The sequence below is a fragment of the Marmota flaviventris genome, chromosome 12 (genome assembly GCF_047511675.1).
Source record: "Marmota flaviventris isolate mMarFla1 chromosome 12, mMarFla1.hap1, whole genome shotgun sequence".
In the NCBI taxonomy this organism is placed as follows: Eukaryota; Metazoa; Chordata; class Mammalia; order Rodentia; family Sciuridae; genus Marmota; species Marmota flaviventris.
In genome coordinates, this window is record NC_092509.1 from 11,511,238 (window position 1) to 11,537,159 (window position 25,922).

General features: G+C 54.2%; 1 protein-coding gene across 4 annotated transcripts in view; it reads right to left on the reverse strand.

The window, feature by feature from the left end:
* Sipa1l2 (signal induced proliferation associated 1 like 2) overlaps positions 1-25,922 on the reverse strand; it is a 134,393-nt gene that overhangs the window by 75,994 nt on the left and 32,477 nt on the right. For all 4 annotated transcript variants that reach the window (XM_071619827.1, XM_027948033.2, XM_071619825.1 and 1 more), the window contains exon 2: positions 386-2,111. In XM_071619827.1, the coding sequence (XP_071475928.1) occupies positions 386-1,865 (1,480 nt within the window). In that variant the 5' untranslated portion in view covers positions 1,866-2,111. The remainder of the gene's footprint in view (positions 1-385; positions 2,112-25,922) is intronic.

Below are 25,922 nucleotides of genomic sequence, written 5' to 3' on the forward strand. Positions count from 1 at the left end.
GAAGAGTAAGTTCAGTCTGACAGATGTGATACGCACAGACGGGAAGGGACAGGCATGGTGAGACTGAGATGGAGTGAGACAGAGAGACCGAGATAAGACAAAACAAGACACAGAGCAACAGCCACACAGAATGACAGACACAGAGTTACACAGAGAGAGACAGAGACAGACAAGGGACAGAGAAAGAAGGCTCTTCCACACTGGGGATCATCAATCAACGAAGGCAGAGCTGGATTTCAAAAGCAGCAACAATGACAGAGACAAGGACATGCCCAGGCCCATTGGGCCGGGGCTTCCAAACCCGGAGGGACCTGCTCCGGTGAAAAGCAGGCCACGCTGGCCTGAGGACTCACCCCGGGCACACCGCAGCCAGCCGGGCTCCTACCTTTCCCGTAGAAGAACTTGCGGTAATAGTAGGCCCCAAGGTCGACGTGCTCTATGATGTAGCGCTTGACCTTCTCCCTGTGGACGGGCTGGTTTTCCCGTGGCACCTCCAAGACAGAGACACCCGCATTGGTGCAGTGGGAACTCAGGGAGGACTCAAAGGAGCAGCTCTCACTGGAGCCCAGCGAGGCTGAGCTGGCTCGAGATAGCGCAATGCGCCGGTCGCCCTCCCCGCCTGTCTCGTTTCTGAAGTAAGGGCAGCTGAGAACCAGGTCATTGCTCTTCCCGTCCCCCTCGTCAGCGTCTAGGTTCTCCTTCGAGTTTAGGTCCTCCTTGCTTCCCAGAGGGGACTCGCAGCCGCCCGCCTGGCCTGCAGGCGCCTGGGTCTGCGAGGCGGCCGAGGCCCCCGTGGTGGTGTTCTTCCGTCTCCCCATGTTGGCCCTAGTGGCCATGGCTTCATTGATGTTGAACAGGACGCTCTGCACATCATAATGTGCGAAGCACCGCTGGCAGTTCCAAGGGCGGACAACCTTGTCCAGGCGGCCGTCCTCCAGGTCAGACACGAACTTGAAGGTCTCATGCTCACTCTTGACGGTCCGCAGCTTCCGAAAGAGGGAGGTTTCCACCGACTCTGATTTCAACCTGCGCTTGAAAGGCTTGTCCCTGTCCCTCCCCACCAGGAGCGCACTGTCCACGTAGTCCAATCCTGAGATGCGGACAAACTCTCCCCGAGAAATCTGGGCTGCTGCCTGCAGGCTGGGGGAGATTGCAGAATCACAGGGGAAAAACTCAGGGAACCCAAGCGGGACCATTGCTTTGGGGTCATAATTGTCCATGCGATAGCCTCGTAGCATAGCAAAGAAGCTTTCTCCAGAGAGGCCCTGCCTGTCGATGGACGATGTGCTTCCATACTCCCTGTGCAGGGCCGCCCCAGTGTTGGGGTTGACCGCACGCTGGTCCAAGACGTCCTCGGCATCAATATCACTGATGGTGACATCACTGTTGCTTCTCTGCCTTATGGGGTGCAGCCCTCTTTGGGGAGAATGAACAAAGATGTCTCCGATGGTGTACTTGGCCTCCACCAAGCCCAGGTCAAGCTGCTCCCCCTGATGCCCCTCGCCCTGGTCATTCTGCCCATTCTGCAGAATGGATGTCACACTCTCGTGGCTGCTCTGAGACCGGCTGTCCCACAGTGTCTTGCAGGGTGGCTCCTTGGGGCAGTCCTTTTTAGGTGGCCACTCAGACACTCTGGCTCTCACGCCCATTTTGGGCATGGCTGGGGTACTGCTGGCAGGTCCACCACCACTCTCGCTAGAACTCGAGGCATTCAAGGAAGCAGCAGGTCCCATGTTGCCATTGATGGCTTTAAATTTCCGAGCAAAATAATCATCTGACTGCATGATTCTAGGAGGGCCCATGAACTGGGAAGGGGCTCTGCCAAGTTTGGGCTTCTCTGCTGGTGGCTGTCTTGGGTCACTCATGTCTATCCTGGTGAGAAGCTGAGCATCACCAGGAAGACTGCTGTAAACTCACTTTCACTGCCATTTGCAACTCTAGAATATAGGCACATAAAGGCCCAGGCTATTTTCTCTTCATCACCAAAAGCAATCAAAGTCCTTTGAGTTCAGTTTCTCCAAGCCAACCCACTTCTCGTCTGTTGACAACTTGGTTGCCTCTACTTTTCAACAGCATTCCTCCAGACAGCTGACCAGGGGTATTCTCTTCACCTACGTTAAGATAGGAAACAGATATTAGCATTGATGAAGTTCAGGGTCAACAGATTCTGTGGTCTGGCTTCTTGCCTTCTGCTCCTGCTTCTGCCCACATCAATTCCCCTAAACTGTCAAAGACTCAGGTCTCCACAGTGCTGCTGCCACCTCTCCTCTCTGGAGCATTATCCCCTGAGAGACTGGCCAGAACCCACACACAGAGCCTTCCATACACTCAAGGGCCTTCCTAGGACACCTGCAGTCACATGCTCTGGGGCAGAGGGCCTCCTCCACCATCCTGCAACACCTGTCAATCCAACGTGTTCCCCTCTCCCACCACGGCTGACCCACACTCCAGGCCAGCAGCCTTGCCCCTCAGCCACAGCCACAGTGATGTCACACAGCCCAGCCTAACGGCGGCCACCCTGACAGGCTGCATCGGCTACAAGAGCAGCAGCAGTCATGGGTGCAGCATTCCATGTGGGCCAACACAGGGCATTGGCAAGGCCTTTTCCAACCCACCACTCACGATCAAATCACACCTTAGAGACCCCCAAGAGTGGGAAGGGTCCTTAGGGATTTGGCATTTCAGAGTAAGTTTTGTATGTCACTGTGCCACAAGTGTTTCGTCAAACATGCTGGATAAAACAAAAGACACCTGCGAGACATTAACTTTGCGGCTGACCTGGCAGAAACAAGGTGATCAACTCTTATTTAAAAATGTTTTTCTTCTCATTCATTCTGTCTCTCATGAGACAAAACATTGACGGTATTTTATATTTTCCCAGCACACGTCTGATGTTCTAATTCAGAAAAGCAACTCTATGTCTTCTGAAAACAGCGACGCTAAGAAAGGCGTGATCAAACCTGTTTCCCTTGCCTCTCAGGTAGTTCAACTGGAAGCTGAGACCCCGACGCCCAGCGGTGGGTGGACCAGGACAGCAGCCCTCCCCTCGGTAGGAAGGTGTTGGTGTGGGCGTGGGCGTGACCCACACGGTCTCATAGCAGGGGCCTGGAACGAGCAGAGGAGCGCTCCACAACACAGATCGTGTAGACGCACAGCCCACACTCCCGTGCGGAGCATCCAGGCCAACGCTGGGTGATGGAATTTCCTACACAGTACAGCCATTATGGGATGCATCCCTGGAATCAGAGACAGTGACAACAGAGGAACAAGAGAACAGCCCTCCGTCTTCTGGAGCATGTCTGATTCACTGGGCCTCCTGGTGGGCTTCCTGGCAGTGACCCAGGTGGTTCTGCTCTACCACATGCTCCCCCAAAGCAGCAGAGCCATCCGACCACAGACGAAACCTCTAAACACAGGGCCCCAGATAAGCATCTTTTCTTTACAAGTTGATTACTGCAGGCATGTGTAATAGGAACTGTAAGCTGACCAACCGACCTCCAATACTGAAATCACCCAATGGAACCTTTCACCTACGAGCAGAGCTGCATCTATGCCAAGCTTAAAGAGGTATGAGGTCCACCTCTCAAGAACTACTCAAGGAGATCCAATCATATGATATGCTGAATAGAAAACACTTATTTGCACAAGTTCTCAAATATTTGGTGCATAATCATCACAGAATGGTCTTCACACATGCACATCTGATCCTACTGGGTCCTTTCAACCCTGCCACATCTTCCATTTCTCTCTGCCACAGAAGAGAATGCAAACTCCTCAGCCCAGCAAGCAGGGCCCTGCAATGCCTGACCCCAGCCTTTCCACTGTCCAGAAAGCCAGGTCCTGAGCTAAAGGAAGTGATGCCAAACCCCAGGGAGTTAGGCAAACAGAAAGCGTCTGCCCCATGTGTGCTGCAGCAATGTCCTTGGTCCTAGCAGTCTCTGTCTTCATCCTTGGGCTCAGCTGAGCCCACCAGGACCTTGCGTCCCCTCCACTCTGGGTATTCCTCCCTAAGCGTCTGCTGAGGCTATGAATGAACGGTGCCTGGTTTGTACACACTGGTAGTTGCACATGACAAAAATCAGGCTTTGCTGCCTACTAATTCCCTGACTCAGAAAACCAGCTAAGTATTCCAAGAATCTGCAAGAAGCTATTTCAGGTAAACTTTGTCAGCATGTGCTCCTCCACAACCTCAGGCTGCGCTAGCAGAGGCACTCTGCCCATCTCCGTCTGCTCCGAACATCCCTGCCTACGCTGACCAGTGAAAGCCTCAGAGCTTACACTTCACCTGGCTCAGCCCCGCTGGCAACAGGACCATGGGTCTGCCCAGGCACACAGGATTTCAGTGACTCTCCAGAAAGCCCGCTGCGTGACACGGCAGGATCAGTACTGCAGAGGACTGCATCCCAACGTGCATAGCCCGGTACCACAGGCAAAAGGAAAGCAAGCCCAGAATGCCTGAGGCCTCCTCACTCTGCTCCACCTCAATCACAGCACTTTGAAGCGGGCGGTACAGGCCACCTGCCCACAGATCCTCACCAAGAGGCTCCAGACACCTGTGAACAGGAAGCCTGCAACACACTGCAGGTTCATCTCCACACCTCTCCTGGAGAGAGGCCGTGGAGCAGGCGCCAGGCAAAGCAGCCGCCCAGGCTGGAGCAGATCCCAGAGCGCATCCCCTTCTCCAGAGGCCTCAGGCCCGCTGGCCTTTACCAGACAGCTCAGCGCCTATGCAGGCAGAGTCCCAGGGGTGCCCTGCAGGACACGTAGGATGCAGCATCCACAGAGACAGTGGCTGCTAGCTAACTCCCGCTTCTTTCTGCACACACTTTGTATTCGCTCTCACCATCTGAGGCTATACTCTGGACTGAAGTACATGACAGGAACGTCACGGGGCTCCGTAAGCCTACATCCCTCAAAGCTGCAGCAACTTAGTTTGCTGGCTACACCAGTGGTCCACGCACGCAGCACAGCGGTGAGCAGGATGGACAGTATGCAACCAGACGGCACTCCAGCCCCAGGAGCCGGAGTCCGTCCTTCCTCCCAGGACAGACCAGGGAACAGAGAGGCTCTCCTTAACTGTCATCTGCAGCTGGATACACACAGCTTCCAGTTTCCCAGCCCAAACGTAATCACCTTGCTGTCTGGAGCTGGGCAGCAGTGGACTTACACAATACTGCTCTGTAGCTGTGATTTTCAGTCACTGTATTGGTGGCTTCCTTCCCTGCCAATAAGTAAAGATCTTACTGTTCAAATAAGTCACAGCTTTCTCTGGGCGCTGCAGAGCTGCTGGACACACTTCAGAACGTGAGTTACATACACTCAGACTGAGGAATGGTCCTGTCCCTTCCTCCTCTGGGTGTCACTGAGGTATGCATCATCAACAACTGTGCTGCCATGACTCTGAGGCTAGGGATGCATCCATCACAAAACAGAAAGCCATTTCCTGCTCTCAGAAGCAACCACAGAGCACAACCAGGCATCGGGGCACTCACAGCTGGGCAGCAGGGGTACCCGCCAGTCTAGGGGACTCCTGCTTCCCACCTGCTTATCCCAACCCTGCAAGCAGAACTTGACAATGCAGTTGTTTTCAAAGTCCACTTAGTTAAAGACATTTGTGGACTTCAGAGCATACAAATCAGACAAGGAGTGACAAGACGTTGCCCACATGGTCACAGACTGTCTCTGAAAGGACCCAAGACACCAGCCACACCACAGGGCACGGGGTGAGACAGCCGTTCCCTGAGCAGCCTCTGGACCACAGGAACACATTTCTCTAAGTGAAAAGAACTCTTTTCTTCTCCCTACCAAATCACACCAGAATTTTATATGCGGAACACACAGCTGAATTACACAACAGTTGGAGAGTGATGTGTCCCCCGGTCACTTCTGGGAGAGCTCACTCGTCAGTCTGGTTTCTGTTACTATAATGCAATACCTGAGGCTGGGTCGTCCTCAGGAAGCAGGTTCACTTGGCCCACAGCTCTGGAGTTGAGGGCGTGGAGTTGGTGAGAGCTCTGGCTCTGGTGAGGAACCATAGTGGTGCAAGCCCAGATGAGCAGGAAGCTGGAGGGTGCCTCCATAATAACAATTGGCTCCTGCGAGAGCCCACCCCAAGCCCCAAGGGACACTTAACTCCCTTCCCAGGTCAGTAGCCAGTGATGTCCCACTGGGCCCCACATCTCAAAGGGTCCACCGCCTCCACACGGAGGACCAAGGCACATGAGTCGCGGGGGACAGCCCCATGCACACCACAGCAGCCAGGTAGGGGACAGAGTCCTCACAAGACAAATGCCCTCTCGTGAGGAGGTGACAGTGTGCTGGCAGGGAATCCCTGGGAATGGAATGGGAGTTGCCTAGTCACATGTCCAGAACCACAGCTTTCCTGTTTTCCTGTGTGTCCTGGGGAACATGCTGGAGCAGCAAGCAGGAGTGATTAAGAAAGATGACCACCGGCAGCCTCAGAAAGCACACAGCCTACAGGCCACACGTCCCTTGGATGCAGCCTGGTCCTCCATGAGCCTGGGAAAAGGGTGCTAGGCCAAGAGACGCCTCCAACGCACATGAGACACAGCTGGGTGATGAAAGCAGGCACACACTGGTGATGGTGGAAGCTCCCTTTTCTAGGGCATGAACAGAGGCAGGTGCTGCCTGAAACCCCGGGGGCTGAGGCACAAACCAGAGGAGAACCTGGGTCTTCTAAGTCACACAGGAACAACAAGCAGCGCTAGGCTTCTTCTCCCTCACCTGTATCTGGTCCATGCATGTCCCTGCCTCTGTGGGTGACAGTCCTGTGCAGGGAGGAAGACCGGGTTCTTAGGTAGAGTGTCCCAACGGAGGCAGCTATGCCAGGAATGTCCTCCTCCCTGTGCAGAAGTGGAGACCCATGTTGGGATGCTGAAAGGGGCCAGGCACGAGTTACCTACAAGATGGAGCACAGAATCTTCCTCAACTCCAGCTACCCACGCCCACTGGGTATTTTTTGTTGTTGCTGCATGAAATATGTATTAATAATGCCACTTCATCAGTTTACCAAATGGCATCTTGCTGTATTCAAAAGAGAGTGTTCATTACTCGAAGGACCATCTGTCTAGGAGCTCGACAGACGATTGAAGGAGCCGCCATCTATTGGAGGGTGCACGGCTGCATTCTATCACGTCGAAATTTACACCTCTCAGTGTTTTAAATATGCACTTTCTTATCCAGCCACCCACTATAAGCTAGACTTGATTACTGTGCCTTTTTTGGTATTTTTATCTTCTTTTTCATCAAATCAGTATAGAAATTTCAATATGAGAGTGGCTTAACCCATGCACACAGGACTGCCAACCTCAAGGACGGGTGGCCACTGCCCCTCACACAGGAAACAAGCCTGGCAGCAGTAGTGCCATCAACCAGGAAAGTAGCCAGACGGATCACACAGAGCAGGAAGCGTTTGAAAAGCAGTGCATCTGCCTTTCTGAGCACCAGTCACCGCTGTGGCTGCCATTGTCAGCACAGCAGCAGCACCTCATTGCGTGTCACCCGACCACTGTACTGGGCAGAGCACAGACCAGTGGCCACCTTTGCCGGGGAGGAGGCCACCTCTGCCCCAAGAAGACTCAGCAGATGCACAGCTTGAGCAAAAACACTAAGACCTCTTCCCAAGCAATCATTTAAAAGATTCAAGAAACTTTTAAGATGGAAAAGGGTGGACAATGCTGTCAGGGTGCCGCTGGGCAACTCGCCAGGTGTGGCGTGTAGAGCGAGCTCAGGGGAGGGTCGTCTAGAGGCAGTGGCTGAGTGAGGAGCCTGCAGGACTGGCAGGAAGGTGAAGATGACAGGATTCGGGTGCCAGGACTAACAGGCACTCCAGAGACACTCCAGCCACAGCATGCAGGCCCGTCCGTGCTCTCACATACCCCAGGGGGAGCAGGTCCAGGGCAGGGGCACCATGTGCATCTGAGCAGAAGGAGCTGAGGAGCAAACAGCACCCGCACAAACCTGTGGGAACCGCAGGGTCAGGAGAAGGCCAAAGGAGAGGAAGAAGAAGAGTGTGGCTGAGCCCCCTGCTCCAGTGGCCAGGAAGAGCCTTGCTGCGAAGGCAACTGTCCATCAAGAGCCAAGCACAGAGACTTTGCCTTCACCTTGAGAGCGCCTGTCACAGCCCAGAACCTGGCCGGGTGAGCCCCGACTAGATGTGGCTTTCGCCCACCCACTGCCCTATCAGGCAGCCCATGCTTTCTCAACTCTGACTGTGTAAAGCTGAAACCCAGACAGGGGCCCTGGCCGAGGTGCTCAGGGTGAGCACTCTGCATCTGCCGAACCACAGGTGCCAGAGCCAGGGAGGGATAAGAGCAGACAGCACGGGGCAGGACCAGGGCACAGGATGGAACCAGGGCACCGTAGCCGGCTGCACCCTGCCTCTGGCTACCTGTGTGACTGCCCAGACTGCCCGAGGGGACAGGCAGCCAGGGCTAGGGCGCAGCCTCCGTGCTCACTCTCCCCGCACGATGTCCCAGCCTTCCTGCCAGGTCCCCGTCTACTGTGAAGCCCAAGCAGGAAGTGCCTTCAAGTCTGTGGGCCTGCCTCCCTTCGAGTCAGACAATGCATTCAAGTCACCACGCGCTAGGGTGACCACTGGGTGACTGGTCAGTTTCCTAATTAAGAGGGACAGAACCCAGGCTCTGACAGGCCTTCCTAAAGCCCACAAGCGACCAGCAGCGAGGGGAGGAAGAGGCGCCACATGCTGCTTCCCATTCCATCTACGGAAGTTTCTTCCTCCAAAATTAAGAACAAAAATGGATAAATTCAATTTTAAACTTCTACCTTGACTTCCGGTCTGTCCCTGCAAAAGACATGTGTCAGGCACTGGAACCACTCAAGTGCAGCCACCAGTGGAGGCCAGGAAAGGACTGAGGGGGAGGAGCATGCAGTCAGTGCCCCACCCAGGGAAGTGAGGCCCAAACCCCAGGCCCTGGACAAACGCCCCAGCGCCACGGTGGGTGTCCACACAGCCACAGCGCCAGAGGGGCACTGGGGAACAAAACACTTGGAGGCCTATTTTTAACACACACTTTATCCAGCCTATCAAATACCAGAGCCTTCAAAAAGAGAACTCTTTCCACAACACGTCCCTCAAAACAGCACCCTTTGTTCCTGCTCAGGACGCTACAGATTTCCATCCAGTAGCTTCCGCAAGAGCCGCCACAGGCTCTAGACTAGGGAGGGAGACACAGGCCATCCTCCCAGAGGTGGCCTTCTGCATTGCACGCACCCCATGCCACCAGACATGGGTGGCGCTTCCTCTAGGAGCTGGTCTGTAGTAGCCCCTGGGCAAGCACCCATCCTCGCAGCTGCTGGCGCTGGCCACTCGGGTGAGTGATGGTTAATTTTATCACATGAGCTCAAAAAGGGTCAATTATTTTTATTAAAATAACAACAAGGAAATGCTTTCCAGGAGTGAGTTTCCAAGTGAAGGAGTCCATACACCAAGCACTTGTGTCTGTAGTTAGCAGAATTCAACCTGCTTCTCTCTCTGAAGCATTTGGCTTGCTTCCTGATAATAACTGTCCATGGAATAGAAGTAAGTAAAACCAGAAGCCAAGTCAGCTAAATATGGACATTACTCGTTCAGTTCCAGAAGAGGCTTACACTTAAAAATAGTTACAACCCAAACACCTGAAAGGCTCATCTCGGCAGGGGACACCTTGAGGACAAGGGACACCTCCACCAAAACAAGCCCCCAGCACGTCTGTCTCTCACAGCGTCACTCCCACGCCCAGGAGAAAAGAGAAAACTGTTCCAGACTCACCACCCCCTCCCTGGTAAGCTAAGTCCAGGGAGGAAAAGCAGGTCCTCAGGGTTAAGTCTGCCCTCTTTGCCATGTTTGTCCTCCCTGAGCCAGCCTGGAGCGGGTGACAGCATCGGCTCCCGCTGCAGCCCACGGCCTAGTTCTTAACAGCAGTGCCCAAGACAGACCTTAAACAGACAGGAGCAGAGCCCAAACCACTCTGCCACACGCAGGCGCTCACCAAAACGCCAGGAATAGCCAGAGAAGCAGACAGCGAGTTAGAATCCACCTTTCCAGTCCCTGACAAAGCCTGACAGCCTGATGTCACCTGGCAGTCAGCATGCATCACAGCAAAGACCTGGCCTCCAGAGCCACTCCACAGAAACAACAGCCGAGTTCAAAAGAGCCCACTTAGGGCAGCTGAGGACAGGGGCAGGAATACAGGGTCCTGGGAAGTGCATAGAACCGCTCCTGCACAAAGCCAGCCTGCACCCTGTCCATCATAGGAAGCCACGCTGAGGGCAAGAAGGATCTGTCACAGGCCTTCACCATCACGCTGGCCCCAGGTCGTCAGATGGCATCCCGAGGTAAGAACAGCCACCTTCACAGAAGACAACCCACAGCTAAGGACCACGGCAGCTGGCCCTCGACGGGTGTGGCCAGAGGCACCCCACGGCCAACCCAGGAAAACCAGGAAGCACTCAGGACACCTCTCCTTTTGGCATGCCAGGTTTCCCGTGGCCACTGCTGCTAAAGGTAAAGGGGACCAAATCATCACCACATGCACATTTTGAAAGAAAGGCTTCAAAAACCCTTCTTCTTACGCCACTTCAGGGACAAGATGGCCAAGTGCATTTCAGCAGCCCAGGTACCACATGTGCAGATGTGCTCCTTCCTGTGCTACGAACGTGAGGGACAGCACCCCACAGCTCAGAGCCACCAGGCAGGTCGGCCTGTCTTCTGGGAGAAGCCGAGCTGCTTCCAACAGCAGGAGAGTCTTTCAACCTGTGCCTTGAAAAAGTAGGCATCTCCTCTCACCACAGATGAAAACCTAAACCAGGTCAGCGAGCCCTGGGGCAGACTTCACCTCAGAACAAGAAGGCAGGACAACTCACCAAAGTTACAGGACTCTTGAAAACTCACTTCATTTCCCTCAAACTTTTAGATCTAGATACTATGTCTCACTGAGCACAGGACCGAGGAAACTGGTGGCCCAAGAGACCGAAGACCACTGAAGAACCCCTGGACGGCAGCTGGAGTGAAGAGAAGGGAGGCAGCAGAGATCCTGCAACCAGCATGGGCAATGCACCTGCGCCCCACCTGCAGGGGACTCACAAGCACTCACGAGGGCAGAGCAGCCACACTGCAGCTGCCACCGCAGGCGCCAGCAAGTCCCCTCTGGGGAAGGTGGGGGCATCTGTGAGGCAGGCCTCATGTCCACCACCAGACATGGGAGGTAAGGTGTGCAGGGCAGTGGCAGGACAGAGAGAGCACCACGTGCCTGTTCCGGGTGAGCACCCCTGAGGCTCGTTCTACCAGCACATGGCTGTAGCATCCTGACTGGTCAGAGGCCAAGGCTTCAAGCGCCTGAAGTCATGTCACATCCAGCTGGGGCAGGTGCTCGGCATGTCTCAGTGTCTCCCATGCATTTCCTTCCATCCTATCACATCACTCTCTCTCCTATCCAGCACACCAGGCCCTACCACTCCATTCCCACCTCACTGAACCACAGCCAGGCACTAACTCCCCGATCTCCAAGAGCACCTGCCATCCAGTGGTATCCTCCACGATGTCGCAGCTTCAGGAAGCTGCAGGTCTTGACTTCCATGCTCTGGCAGACGCCACCCAACATTACACTTACAACATGACGTCTGTCCTGACTATCCTGCAGGGCTGAGGGTCTAGGAATCAGGTACACCTCCTCCATGCTCTGCCCTCTCACCCTAACAGGGCACCTGGCCCATGAAGACACAACACCCTGCCAGCAAGCCAGACACCCCGTGCCAGTCCAAGGCACAGTCAGATCAGCAGGAGATGGAAACATCGTAAATCTAAATGACACAGAACTTTTAAATGAATCATTATTCCACATCAGCAAAGCAATGTTGGTACAGAGAGCAGCCAAAACAAAGAAGCAGCCTTCCTGGAAACAGTGGCAAGCCCCTGCCCGCTCGACAGAACCCCACCCAGGACGCCAGCTACCACGGGCCTTCGTCTGCAACAAAGCTCCCCACGGGGCTGGGAAATAGAGAAACGGATCCTCTGGCCCCTGGACTTCAACTCTAAAGAGCAAGAATTCCCAGGCCTGAGAGCTACTACCACAGCAGGATTAGGGGAAGAGCGTGGGACAGGCAATGGGCACCCTGGCCACATAGAAAAAGAACCCAGGTGGATTGGATTCTGTCCTCCAGAGGGGAGAGATCCTCGGCCACTGCACGGGCAGTGCAGGCCTGAGTCCAACTGCTCCATTTCTCTCTTCCTTGCTCTGATGGCAAATGTACCAAGCAACCAGCAGACCTCGCCCGACTTTCAGGGAGACAATGTGGGGCTGAGAGGAGGTCAGATCTCAGAACCATGGTGGCCACATCCATTGTTGTAAATTACTAACCTGTTAGTAGTTGGGTAAGTGAGCATGGTTAACTTGAGAGGGCTGAGATGGACCCATTCTTAGAGCACTGAGAAGAAAACCATCTTTTCCCAAACACCAAATAAGGACTCTCACCGGGGGTCTTAGGAAGAGGCGGTGTCTGCCGGCTGACCACCACTTGGATGGTCATCCCTGGGTGCACTTCTTCACACCCATGGGGGTCAGGTCTTATGATGGCAGTTACCTTTGGTCAATGGTGGTTTCCACCAAACAGAGGAACAGTCGATTCAACAAGACTCTTCATCCCAGTCAAACCACCTCTCACCTTTCAGGGTGGAACTGCAGCGGAAATAGCTTGGTTTCCAGCACTAAACTAATGCTACTTTTGTAAGGCTGAGGCTAATTCCTACAAAATTTAATTTGCAAAAACCAGCCCAAGGCTACCATGATATAAAATTCACTTGATGTGTTAATTTCACACTCTAGAGTCCTCATCCACTAGTGGGTGGGTGATCACAATTATGCGAAGCAGAAGAGTATCTGAATTTACCCAAGCAGCCCAGACTCAGCCCCAGCAGCCTGAGCCAACAGTCTCACTCTGCAGAGCTCAGCCACAGGGCACTAACATCACACTTAGTCAATCTTTCCTTCTACATCTTCATACAGAAGGGAAGCTTCAATGTGGGTAAATACTAGCGAAAATGTCCATATTCCCAGCTAGACCTAGTCCACCCGGAGTGCTCAGGGCTCCAGAGCAGACACCAAACCTGGGAGCATCGAAGGCAACCCTCTTGCACCCAGGTCTGTTCTTGATAAGAACACTGTTGGCTTCTGCAAAACGAAAAAGCCGCATGTCCTAACACAGAGAATGCTGTTGATGAAGAACATGGACTACTGAGCTGCACCAGGCTGGAGTTCCTCAGGAGCACACACCTACACACACACAAAGCCCACAGTGGTGACTTCACAATCCATGCACGTGGACAGGAGAGGTGAGGAGGACGTTCCCAGTGCTGTCCTCCTCCTGAGTGCTGGCGGTGGCAGTGATTGCTTCCTTTCCACTCAAATGCTACACACGCAAGGCACACTCATTCTCGCAGGCTCACGCTGCTGACCTGTGTGAAAGTCATCTAGTTAGAGATTCCCTCCATTCACTGGTTCACTAGGAGGAATGCCACCACCCCTGAAGTGACGGGGAGGGTTCCAGGACCATCAAGTCCCTCCTGATTCTCTTCCCAACCCCATCTGCATCTATCCTGGCAGAACATAGATAAATCCAGGAAGCCAGCCTTCAATTATCTAAACAATCTACCCACACCTATGGTCACTATGCTATCAGCAGAGGCACTTAGGCGGACCAGCTGTTCTGATGTGGGCCTGTGCCTCTGAGGAGACACACTCACACCCTGACAGCTCACAGGGCTAACCACAACACCCACGCCACACAGACAGCAGCACGCGACCAACACACAGAAGCCCAACCAGGAGGCCAAACCGCCTTTTAACTGGGAGTGGGATGGGCAAACACAGACCACAGTTTCCTCCTGTTACTGTCACAGGGAGACACACAGCTCCCTCGGGATGATCATGATGGACATTCCATGGTCTAGCCCACACCAGACCCCTGCCAAATCAACATCCAGGGCCAGGAGAAGAGGGGACCCAGGGAAGGTATGTGGAGGGCCCAGGACTGGACCTGTCAGCACAGGCCTCGGACAACTGACTTCTGACACATGGGTTGGAAGCCACTAACTCTCTCCATGGCAGGCCGGGAAGCCCACCACCCACAGCACCCACTGCGCTAGCTTCTCTGAGGGCCCCTGAGGGGCACAACAGACCAGCTGGTGTCCAGGCAGAGCAGAGCTCACCACGGAGCCAGAAGGTGAGGGGCAGTGGAGACATCATGAGGAGAAATGGGACGCTTTCCTCACCCAAACTCAGGAAAAGCTCAAGACTGCCAGGCTGTCCTCACTGAGGGGCACCAGGACACGCTCAGGAAAGATTAGCAGGAGGAGGAGTTGCGGACCTTAGGGGTCCATCCCAGAGCAGCAGCCTGGACCCACCAGCACTGTTACAGAGAAGCTTTGCCTGGTTATTGGCCCAGAGAGAAATCAGTATGGGAGTTATTTGCATAAGGACACATACTTTCGAGGTCAAGGCCCCACAGCACTGACCCTAATACACTGCTTACTATAGCACCCTAACAAGGGAGGTGCCTGAATGGGAGAGAGGGTCATGGACAATAGCCACTTGCTCCATGGACACAGGAGAGGAGTTTCCCAGGGCAACCATGGGAACACCACACGCCTTCACCCTGAAGGACTGGCACAAGTTTCTGAGAAGGGATTAGACCAGCAAGATCTGCCTGCCTTCTGAAACAAACAAGCTAACAGTGCTGCCGCTCTCTGTCCACCATCAGACTCAAGTGAGGAAATCCCATGTGCAGAGACCTGCCAAGCTGGAGGCAGAGGGGATCCCGGGTGCAGAGACCCTGCCAGGCAGGAGGCAGAGGGGATCCCAGGTGCAGAGACCCTGCTAGGCGGGAGGTAGAATGGGACAGGACAGCACTTCACACACTCACTTTCTGGGCAGCACCACCAACTATGCATTTTTTAGCACATTTTAAAAGGAAAAGGAGAAGAAACAAAAATTTGCAACTTAATAAACACCTGCAAAGGGTGCTGGAGAAGGGGCGGGGGAGAGCTGTGCAGACACCTGGCATTGCCTGCCAGGCTGCCAAATCTCTGCATGTTAATACCATTCAGGTGCTTTTTAAAGAAGAACAATTCCTATACGCCTGAACTGTGAGGAGAGTGCCTGCCTCTGAATCAGCCCTTGTCAGACAGGACAGCGGCTTCAGAGGGCCCGGCAGCCTCTCCACAAGCCTACCTACGGCAGCGCCTACTAACAGCGCCTAGGGCAGGGGTCACAGGGAGGAGTGCGCCTGCGTGGAGGAGGAAGAGGGAAGCAGCCAGGCCTGCTCTCAGATGGAGCGCCACTCCTGGGCCTCCCCACGGCCCTCTAGATGCATCCTTCCCCTGGACACACACGAGCCATGTTGGCCCTTACAGGATAATGAGGGAGCCAATGCACACTCCACATGCCCAGGGCCACTGATAAGAGACCCTCCTCCCCGAACACAGTGATAACTAAACCACAAGTGCCCAGCATGGCCTCTGGTTCTCCTGTGCCAAGCAGAGCTCTCGACCGTCACTGATGCCAGAGTCACTGGAGGCACAGGAAATGCAGGTATCAGAAGCTCCACGTTTAGTTCAGTTTGTAAACCTCAGGCATTGGTATTTTCAAGAGCTTCCTGGGTGAGCAGCAGGGACTGAGAACTGCCTAAAAGATTAAAGGCCTTCGAGCAGCTCAGGTGGCCTGCCCAGGCCAGGGAAGGGAAGCAGAAGAACAAAGCCAGCAGGGAGTGGGTCAGCATGGGCGTGGCCTGCCTGCTGGGCCACCAGGAGGCCCGAGGTCCCCCTGGCCACTGAGCCCTCTGAGTGGCCCAACTCCGTCCCACAAGGCTGAGCTGATTGGCTCCTCACTTCAGAAACCAAACTGCACAGAACCACCAAGTCACGACAGGCAGCCCCAGACACAGGCCACCCAAGGAACTAGAGAATGAAAGCTGAACTGTAAACTCCTACACCCCTAATTCTAACTTAGCATTCACCTTTTCTCTTCTCAATATGTTTATTTTAAAAACAGAGGGAAAGAGAATCTTGAGGGGACAGGTCCAGGTCAAAAAGCCAAGATGGGAGAAGAAATACTCATAAGATCTCAGACACAGTTCAATGGGTTTTTCAGGTAAAACAAGGAGGACAGAGGACTGCAACAGCATCGCCTCGGGAAGCCTGTGGCAGGTCTTCACTGCCACCCACATGGCACGGGCATGTGCAGGTCGGGTGACTGCCCACAGCACCAAGGCTGGCAACGGGAAGACCTGGATGGCAAACCCACTGCCACCCGACTTTGCGCTCCTCCAGTGAAATCACACACCGTCCCCAAGCCCACCTGAGTTGCAGGGACACAGGAGCTGGTGCAGGCAGGGCAAAGCACCGGGTGCTCAGATCTACTTCCTCGGCCAGAGATGCAGCCTAGCAGACCTCTGCAACCTGAACAGGCCCCTCCAGGTCTGGTGGCTCAGTGCCCTGCATCCCCCAGCAGGGAGACAGCAGAGGATCCCCTTCAGATAGAAGGAAGGGCGCCTGAGATGTGGGCCAGGAAGCTGGTGAGCTAGTGTCATCGTGGTTCAGCGTGAAGACCCAAAGACTCTTACCAGAGGACAGCCAAGACAGGACCCTGCCACGCTGCACATGCAGACTCTCTACTCCTCTCCAAATAAGGTCCTTCAAATGGGCAAAGGTCAGGCCTTTGTTTTACTGTGCCTCCAGGTATGCAGGGGACCAAATCACCCATGATCCCACAACCCAGGGGCAGGAGGAGCGCACGGGTCCCTCCTCTCAGCCTGCACTAGACACGCCCCTAACTACCTTGGGCAAGAGCTCTGATGGAGCCAAAGCCGCTGTCTAATTAGTGAATAAAAGTCTCAATGCTACAGAGCCACTGCTCACCAACACCTCCTCTGAGAAACCTCTTGCTGACACTTCCTCCAAACAGAGATGTTTAACACAGACAATTGACTCAAAGAAAGCAACTTGCAGAAGCACCGTCTGTCTGTGCACCAGCCTGCTGCTCAGACTGGGGCGCTCAGGGCAGTGCAGCTGGGACTGTACAACCTCTAACACCAGCACCATGAAGACCTGCGTGAAGCTTGAGGGGTTTCAGGGTTAGTAACAAGAAGCCAGATGCTGCAAGTGTCACATCAGCCCTACACTCCTCTCAGCAATCATGCAGAGCTACCAAAGCAGGAGGGAACCGAGCTGGGAAGTCGCAGCACCCAACACTCAGGACAAGGACGCTGAGAACACGGGTGTTCCAAGCAGTCCTAGGATGACAAATGCGTAAATAGGTGCCTGTGAGAACAGAGTAGGCACTCACGGCAGTGCAGCGCGTGCTCAAATCCTCGAGCACATGGCAGTTCTACACACCCGGGCACACTTCTCCCCAAGGACAATGTGTGGGTGCTGGGCAGCATGAGTCAAACTGTACAGAGCCTCCTCTTTGGTCCTCCCCAGAGCTGCCTGCAGGAAGCCTGCCCAGCCCTAAGAAACCTGTAGAACAATCCTAAGTGCGTGACTTGGCACCGGGTGGAGCCCCTGCCCCTGCCGCCATCTCACTTCTAAGTCTCTCTTAAGAGGACTCAGTCCTGACCTCACCAGTGGGAACCAGAACCAAATGGCAGCAACCCCATCTAGGGCAATGCCACCAGCCAGCAAGCCGCATCACCTCCTTGGCACAGACCTCCACAGAGCTTACAGATTTCAGGCAGTGCACTGTCCATGCATGAGTTCACGGGATGGAGGGTCTGCGGAGGAGAAAATAGAACCCTAGCAGCCAAACTCCACCTGCATGTTTCAACAATAGCCATCCCTGGGGCTGGGAACGACTGTCAAACAGCTTTACAGAAGGTTTTGGCTCAAAGGAAAGGGGCTCTGTTCAGAGCAGCTGGGTGCACACGGCATGGGTCCCCACCTTTGCTGGGAAGACTTCCTGCACTTCGCATCACCTACTACAAGAATCAAGTTGGATTTAAAAACAACAGAGAGCCTGGCCTTGACTGGCTGACTGGAAAGGGTGCAGACCGGACCTCACCACCCGTAGAAACAAGAGGCGAGATGATCCACACACATTAACGTCAAAACAGGGACAGGAGTGTCCATGATCCCAAGTGGAAAAGCCCAGAAATCAGTCTGGAAGCTACACAATGGCTGAACGCAAGGAAAACTGACGTATTTGCTGAGACCAAAACTACTGCAGGACCTCAAAGCTAAAAGGCAAACAGAGGTGGCAAAAATATTTGTTTATGACAGGTGACAAAGGACTAATATCCAAACTCAAGAGACAAAAAAAATCAGTACCTGTAGTGATCCGAAAGGCAAATGAGCAAAAGAAAACAGGTGAACATACCTAACCACAGGAATTTTTTAGAACATAAAAATTAAAATAACAATATATTTTTAACATTAAAATCAGAAAGTTAAAATGTTAAGGTTACTTGCTTGATGGAGACCATGGGCTCACTGTAAGCTGCCGAGTGACACACAATGGACACCACACTTGAACGGGACCTGGCCATGGCAGGCAGAATTCTAACTGTGCACATTCCCCTGTGGGAAGTCTCTTCCTGGGGACCCAGCTCAAGGAGGTGGTTGTGAGTATTTCATTAACATAGCCAAATGCTGACAAGTACTTCCTGTCCTTCAACAGGAGAAAGCTCAGTGAATTACAGCACATCTCTCTATGAAAACCAGGCCAACATTAAAAGCAGGCAGAAACTACCTAAAAGCGGACACTGAGGTGATGTCTACAGTATGTTGACAGCAATAAGAGCCACGGTTAGATCTACTGGTCAAAATAGTAAATACTGAGCAATCCACTCTGCAAGCGCATGCAGACATAAAGGGAATCTGCCGACAGCGGCTGCCTGTGGGGACTCAGCCACGTGGGGTTAAGCTCCGCTTCGCTTCACACATTTCTGTGTTATCTAAACTTAATGAATCTTAATACTACAGATGACGACCTTTGACAAGGTCAAGTCTGGCGGAAGTCACGAGTGCTAACCCCAAGTGTTCACACTGCAGCACATCCCCTCCCACCCAAAGAAGTCCATCTGGAACCACGTCCCTAGGGCCCAGGCACTCGCTGACTGGAGAAGCCCAGACAGCAACAGGTCCAGGCAGACAGTGTAGTGGGATCCTTGGATTGGGGGTTCAAAAACAGTGCTACTGTGAGATCCAGCTGCCTCAGGCTCCCAGAATCCATCACAGGGAAAGAAAGTGCACCAGTGCTGCCAGGGGAGGGGCTGGGAAGCCATCTGTCACCACGGAGTATCCATTCTACAAGATGAGCACTAGGATGGTGTGGCACACTCACCACGGTGTCAACAGAAACAGCATGGTAGTGTTCATCTGGAAGTCCCCAATACTGCCACCTACTGCAATTCAGGAAGGAGTTAGCACTGGATATCCACATCCTGGCCCCAACCTCCCCTCCCGTCGCCACTCAGGCAGCACCTGCCTCTGGTGGCCATCCATCTAGTGAGGGCTTACTGTCTGTCTCCTGGACTTCAGCTTCCGGGCCAGAGGCACCATGTGCACATGACAGTCCCTGCCCAAGGACAGGCCATGGTACCAGGCACTGCAAGACAGGAGCTGCCTGGGCAGCCTGGGGAGAGAGGCAACTAAGCCGGGCCTGCCAGTAGTTAAAAGAGAACCACAACAGTCCTCAAAGGACGAGGACTCAGCTTTGAGTCCCTGCTTCTCCCGGAGGGAGGCTTCTGTCTTCCATACTTCACACCCTGGCACACCCCAAAACCCTCCCAAGTCGGTCCTGAGCACCCTCCCTCCTGCGCAATGGGTCTGCTGACTGCCGTCTGACGTGGTGCTCCCAAGAGGGACCTGCTGCAAGGTCCTTGTATGATGGGCAAGGTCTGTGAAGCCACTGTTCCTGCCTGCAAACAGCCAGCGCAAAAAGCCCAAGCCCACCCATCAGCCGGCTGTTCTTGTCTGCTGGCAGAAGAGGAAGGCTTGGCTCTCCAGCAGCAGCAGGCCCTGAAGCTTGGTTTCACTTCCTCCTGGGCAGATGGTGCCCTGAGGCACTGGCTATTGCACCTCACTATGCTTGCCTTAAGAGTGGGAAAGTGAGTTCTAGCAAAGTCTTCTCAAACAACCTCCCTGGTGCATGAGCTGCGAGGCACACCTGGGGGCAGGAGGTCCCCATCCTGGATCTGCACTGCGGCAGCTCCTCACACCCCAAGGAAGCTCCTTGAAGCCAGGTGTGCACACAGGTCTGGCCCACCTCCATTCCAGCAAGTTCTCAGCTGCTTTCCCGGTGACGGCAGCTCTGAGAAAGTGCAGGGGTCACCGTCTTCCCTCTGAGAGGAACGAAAACATCCCCACTAGCTGCTCCTTCCTCAATTGGTGAGCTGGCTGGGCTTGCTGGTATTCAGGGCAAGCAACACCAATGGAAGGCTCTATCTGTTTGGGAGTTTTTGTTTGTTGGTTGGTTGGTTGGTACCAGGAATTGAACTCAGGGGCACTTGACCATTGAGCCACATCCCCAGCCCTATTTTGTATTTTATTTAGAGACAGGGTCTCACTGAGCTGCTAAGCACCTTGCTGTTGCTGACGCTGGCTTTGAACTTGCAATTCTCCTATTTCAGCCTCCCAAGCGGCTGGGATTATAGGTGTGCGCCACTGCGCCCGGCTGTTTATATTTTTTATTTTATAAATTTCAAAACAGTGAGATTCCCAAGAGTGAAGTCAAAAGTACTGATTCGTTCCTTGTCCCTGTTTGTGGCCCTGTGAATTGTGTCCCACCCCATCCTGACGGTCGTCCAAGGCCAGACGTCGCAGAAGAGCCCAGGCATCTTCTCCAGGCCCACAGTTGGATGCCACCACAGGCCCAGGGCCCCCGGAGACACTCCAGAATGTGAAGGAACCCTCCTTGCTGGAATTGAGGTTCGTACCCGGGAGGGTCTTTTGCATCCTGGGGAGTTAGGAGACCAAGTCAGATTATGCCATTTACTCCTAGAAATGCATTCTGGATGCCAGGACATTATCGAGGGCACAACATTCAACACACTGACCACTCACCCCACAGTCACCACCAGCTGCAGATACTCGGCACAAACCAGGGTCTCTGATGCTATGGGCTACTTCAAGGGCCTCTTTCCCACAGCACAGGCAGTCACCAACCGAGGCCCAGGCCTCTGCAAGTCTCTCTTCTGTGGCACTCCTTTCTGGGCACCCCAGCCCTCTCTGCCCGAGTGGCCTCGGGACCTGGCCCAGGTCTGAGAACCAACCGGGCGTCCTGTGCTCAGTTCTCAGAAAGAACTGACACAGGTTTCCAAAGGAGTGTGATGGGGAGAAGGGGCACGAGGGCTGGTTCCTGAGCAGGACAGGGCACAAGGGCTGGTCGGGGAAGGAGGACAGGGCAAGGGCTGGTTCCCGGGGACAGAACCCGAGAAGGACAAGGTGCATAGTCAGCCTCCTCTGCTGCCAGCACCAGCAATTGCCTCCAGGAGGGACCCCAGATAGCTGAACCACAGGGAACTGCCAACCCTCTGCCCTGTGCATCCAGAGGCCAGGCACAGTGCACTCCCACAGAGCCCAAGTCCCTCCAGCCTCCACTTATTTCACTGCCCCCTCTGGCCCCACAGCTTACCAGGTAAAGTCATAGGGCACCCCATGCCAGCAGAGAAAGGAACATACCTGCAGGGGGCTCCTGCTTGCCTGTCCCCACCTCCTGCTCCTTGTACCCGGGAGGGACTTCTGGGTCCTGGGAGTTGGGAGACCAAGATTGCACCAGGAGCTCCCAGAACCCCAAATGCCGGCATCCTTCCCAGCCTCACCGGCCCTCACCACCTGCCAAGCCTCCTCCGACACCTAGGTAGAGCCGGTGAAGAGACTCTGGGATTCAATGGCCCACTCCCTACTGCCTCCAGAACACTGCTGGCCCCTCCCTCCCCACCCCCTGCAGCCCTGTTCCAATGTGTCTCTGTAGGTGTGACTGAGGTCATAGTGGACCGGGCCCTCACTGGGCAGTGGATGGCATGCAGGTGAGCACCTGCATGCACCTTCACCTTCCTCCAGAAACTCACTGCAGCAGCTCTCCTCTGAATTTTTAGGAGTAAACAGCTAAATCGCCATACTCCTGGGATGGCCTAGATGCTCCCTGAACTTGTGAGAGCATCTGGCTCTTTCAACGTTTCCCACAAACAGGACAGATAGAGAAGCCTGTGGGAGAACTGATGTGTTCTTGCTCAACTCCAGCTCTGCCCCTCGGTGTCTGCAGAGCCTATACTTCCAGGCACGGCAACCAAGGTGCGCGCACTCTCCAGCCCTCTGCAACTCTGCCTGGCTCCGTCCCGCTCTCTTGTTCTCACGCTGGCTGAGGCGGGGTGGAGCAGCCAGGGTCTGGACATGCGTGGTGAACACTCCTCCTTCCACTCGATTGTGAAACATTACGAACACTGGCACCGTCTAGCAATGGGAACCAGGAACAATCTCCCTAGTTAAAGATGTCCATCATGAAGTAAGATGTCCATCACGAAGTTCTGGTGAGAACCTCAACCAGAAAAAAAGAGGGACGTTGACGTTGCGTGCATAACTGACGCCCCATGACTCTCCATCATAGTCTGCTAGTGCCCTCATCCCCTGCTTCCAGACAAGCAAAACACTAAAGAGAAGCAAGGATCACTTATTAACAGAGTGCTGACCACTGTAACCCTCGGGCTGCCCCGATCAAATGGAGCGCAAGGAGAACCTGGTGTCTTGCAGGCTCCACAGGGGCGGAGCCAAGTTCCAACTTAGAACGTTTCTCCTGGAGATCCTGCAGTGTGAACCCAAGCATACTCAGTATGTCACTGAGGGAAGACAACACTGGTGAAATGACAGTCCCTTCTCCATTTCCAGGACAGGTATTAACAGAATCCACAGTAAACCAAGAAAGGCCAATTCAAGTGACTGCAGGAGCTTGTCAAAGGTACAGATGCCTCCACCTGGAACTTTCCTAGAGTGCTGCTTTCTGACACCCAATGGGAGGGAGTTTCTTACTCGTGCTTCACTGCCTGTTTATACAGACCCATGAGCAGCCATGAGAACCAGGCAGTCATAAGAAAGGAAAACGAATCAGTGTAGACCAGTCTCTTGCAGGCTGGCTACTGGTAGAAGAGAACAAGGAATGGTGAGTTCCCTCTGATGCACATGGAGTGCCCCCTAGAGGAAGGGCAGGTCAGACGAGCATCTAGGCCATTCCAGGAGGATGGCGATTTAGCTATTTACTCTCTGGGGTCAAGATGCAGGCTTCACATCCATCAAAGTGGAAAATGAGGCTGACTTCTGAAACCAATGTGCAATTTGAGGGAAAAAACACAGAACCTACTGACCCACTGAAGTTTCATGAAAGCACAACTGCCCCCCACCCACATGAGTGTCCACTGCAGTTAGGAGGCACAGCTCTGCCACATCCTCACCAACACCAGACCCATGGAGGACTGTCCACCAACACTATCCACTGAGTTCACTCTGCTACTGCAGAAAGGGAAGGGAACCAACTGAAGAAAAATTTCCTTCTACTGTCCTCCTCCTCCTCCCTCCAAAACTTCTTCCCACTCCAAAAAGGAATCCAAGGGCCCAACACCCAAAGCTCTGTGATTGCAGAGTGAGAGACAGGTGACCACCACAGGGCACAAGGAGGGAGGCTGGTGGCAGACTCACTTGGCAGCAGGCCTTAGTCCTGAGGGGCAGGAGGGAGTATGCCAGCTGGGGCACCCTGCATAGCACAGGCCAGCCCTCTACAAAAGCAGGGGACCATAGTACACCTTCACAACCCAGAGGATGGGCCCCAGGATAGGCAAGACTGTGAAGGGCTGTCTCCAATCTGTAGAAATAATGTCGACTTGCAGAACTCCAGGCAGGACAACGGCACTGGAGCACTTCAAAACCACAGGAGGAGCCGGGCACAGTGCTGCACCCCTGTAATCCCAGGACTCAGGAGGCTGAGGTGGAGGATCACAAGCTCAAAGCCAGTCTCAGCAAAAGTGAGACTGCTAAGCAACTCAATGAGACCCTGTCTCTAAATAAAATACAAAAAAGGCTGGGGATGTGGCTCAGTGGTCGAGTGCCCCTGGGTTTAATACTCGATACCCAAAAAAAAAAACCACAGGAGGCATCAAGGACTTGATGGCTTCACCAGCCAGCCCAGCAACACCTAAGGGGAGCAAGTCTTCAGGCTGGGAACCTGCTGGGGACCTACAGTCAGCCTGCATCTTTGCACAGTGTGCTGCAGGCACAGCTCCCATTGCCTTCCTGCAACAGAGCTTGGACATCCTTGCCCTGGACAGGCGGGCCACAGTGGCACATCAGCAACCAAGGGAGCTTAATCAGAAAGACACAAAAACACCCCAGTCCCTCCTGTCCTGTGCATGGCAGTAGATGCAGCCCAGCAGGGACAGCTCACTTCCCTACCCAGACAAACCCATCCCTGCCACCATGCCCAGCACAGGAATTCCTATGAAAGGGCAGCATAGGGCTCATATCTATCTCCTCCACCTGATCTCCCCTCCTGCAGTTACTCAGGAAATGCAACTGGAAACACAGCAGGGGATGTCAACTCTCTGTCAACTCTCTGCAAATAGCCATCCTGAAAGCCTTAAGATAGAACTGGACACAAAGATAAAGTCACAGCCCTCACTTCCACCAGAGGCTTCTCTTGAGGAAGAGCAGAGAGGAATCCCTTCAGGCAGCCCTTCTCCAACCACCCCAGACAGGACACACAGGAGGCCAGGAGCAGCCACAGCACTCTGCACCAGCCAAGGTCCTGGACTCCGGGTGCTGCAGCCATGCAGGCACCACCAGCTGCCCTGGCCTGCACAGCTCCAGTGGCAGCCGTGTTCCTGGAGCACGACCATACAGCTGGCACCAACCTCACGGGTACAAGGACACAGACACAGGACTGGGAACCTGGAGAGGGCAGTGGGTCCCAGGAGCGGGATGGGAGGGCAGGCCCCATATTTCCCAGTGTATCATGTTTATAATACCAGGAGAGTTGACCCTGAGTCTGCATATTCATAACACGAAGCCAGCTCTTAAAAGCACTGCCTTTCTGCCTGCTGCCCACTAACCACCTAGGTGGCTCATGACTTACTGCTTCAGGTGTGCAGGGCACAGGCAGGCATTCCAGCAGGCTCCACGCTGCAGTGACGCTCACACCCAACTCACACTCACTCTGTGCTGCATGCTATGACAGAATGCCACAGACCCTGTAATCTAAAAACAGAGGGTTGTCTGGCTCTTGGTTCTGGAGGCTGGGAAACCAAGATTGAAGAAGGCATCTGGCCAGGGCCTGTGTGCTCTGTGCATCGTGGCCGGACTTGCTGACCATGAAGCCACCCCCATGCCCACGGCCTTCCTTCCTCAGCCACGGGGGGCCTGAGCACCCGAGCCTTGGCAGTGAAGTGCCAATGCAGGGCTCTGGAGGCCATGGAGACCTATAGCACACACCCAGGCCCTGGACCCACTCTGGGATACTGGACTAGCCCCAGGACCATCTAGTTCATTGGGCACCTTTCCTATGCACCGCACAGCAGTGGCCCATGAAAGGCATGAACCATGGGTCCTCAAGGCTCGTGGACTGGATCTGTGGTCAAACTCATTTCACAATAACTCAAACAGGCTAAAGCAACAGCAGGTAAAAACGCCAGCACCCCAGCATAAAGCAGGCAGTGACAGAGGACAAGGAGCCCTTCCAAGCAGGACAGTGGCAGGACAGCCTGCCAACCTGCCAGGTCTCACTCCACACTGCTACAACTGAAGACAGCAAAGGCCGTCTCACTGCCTGGCCTGGGTAGACAGCCTTGGCCCTGGAACATCACAAGGGCCACCCAGTGAGCCCTGATGTGGCACACCGATGTCGTCCCAAGGGGCTGCTCCTCACAGAACA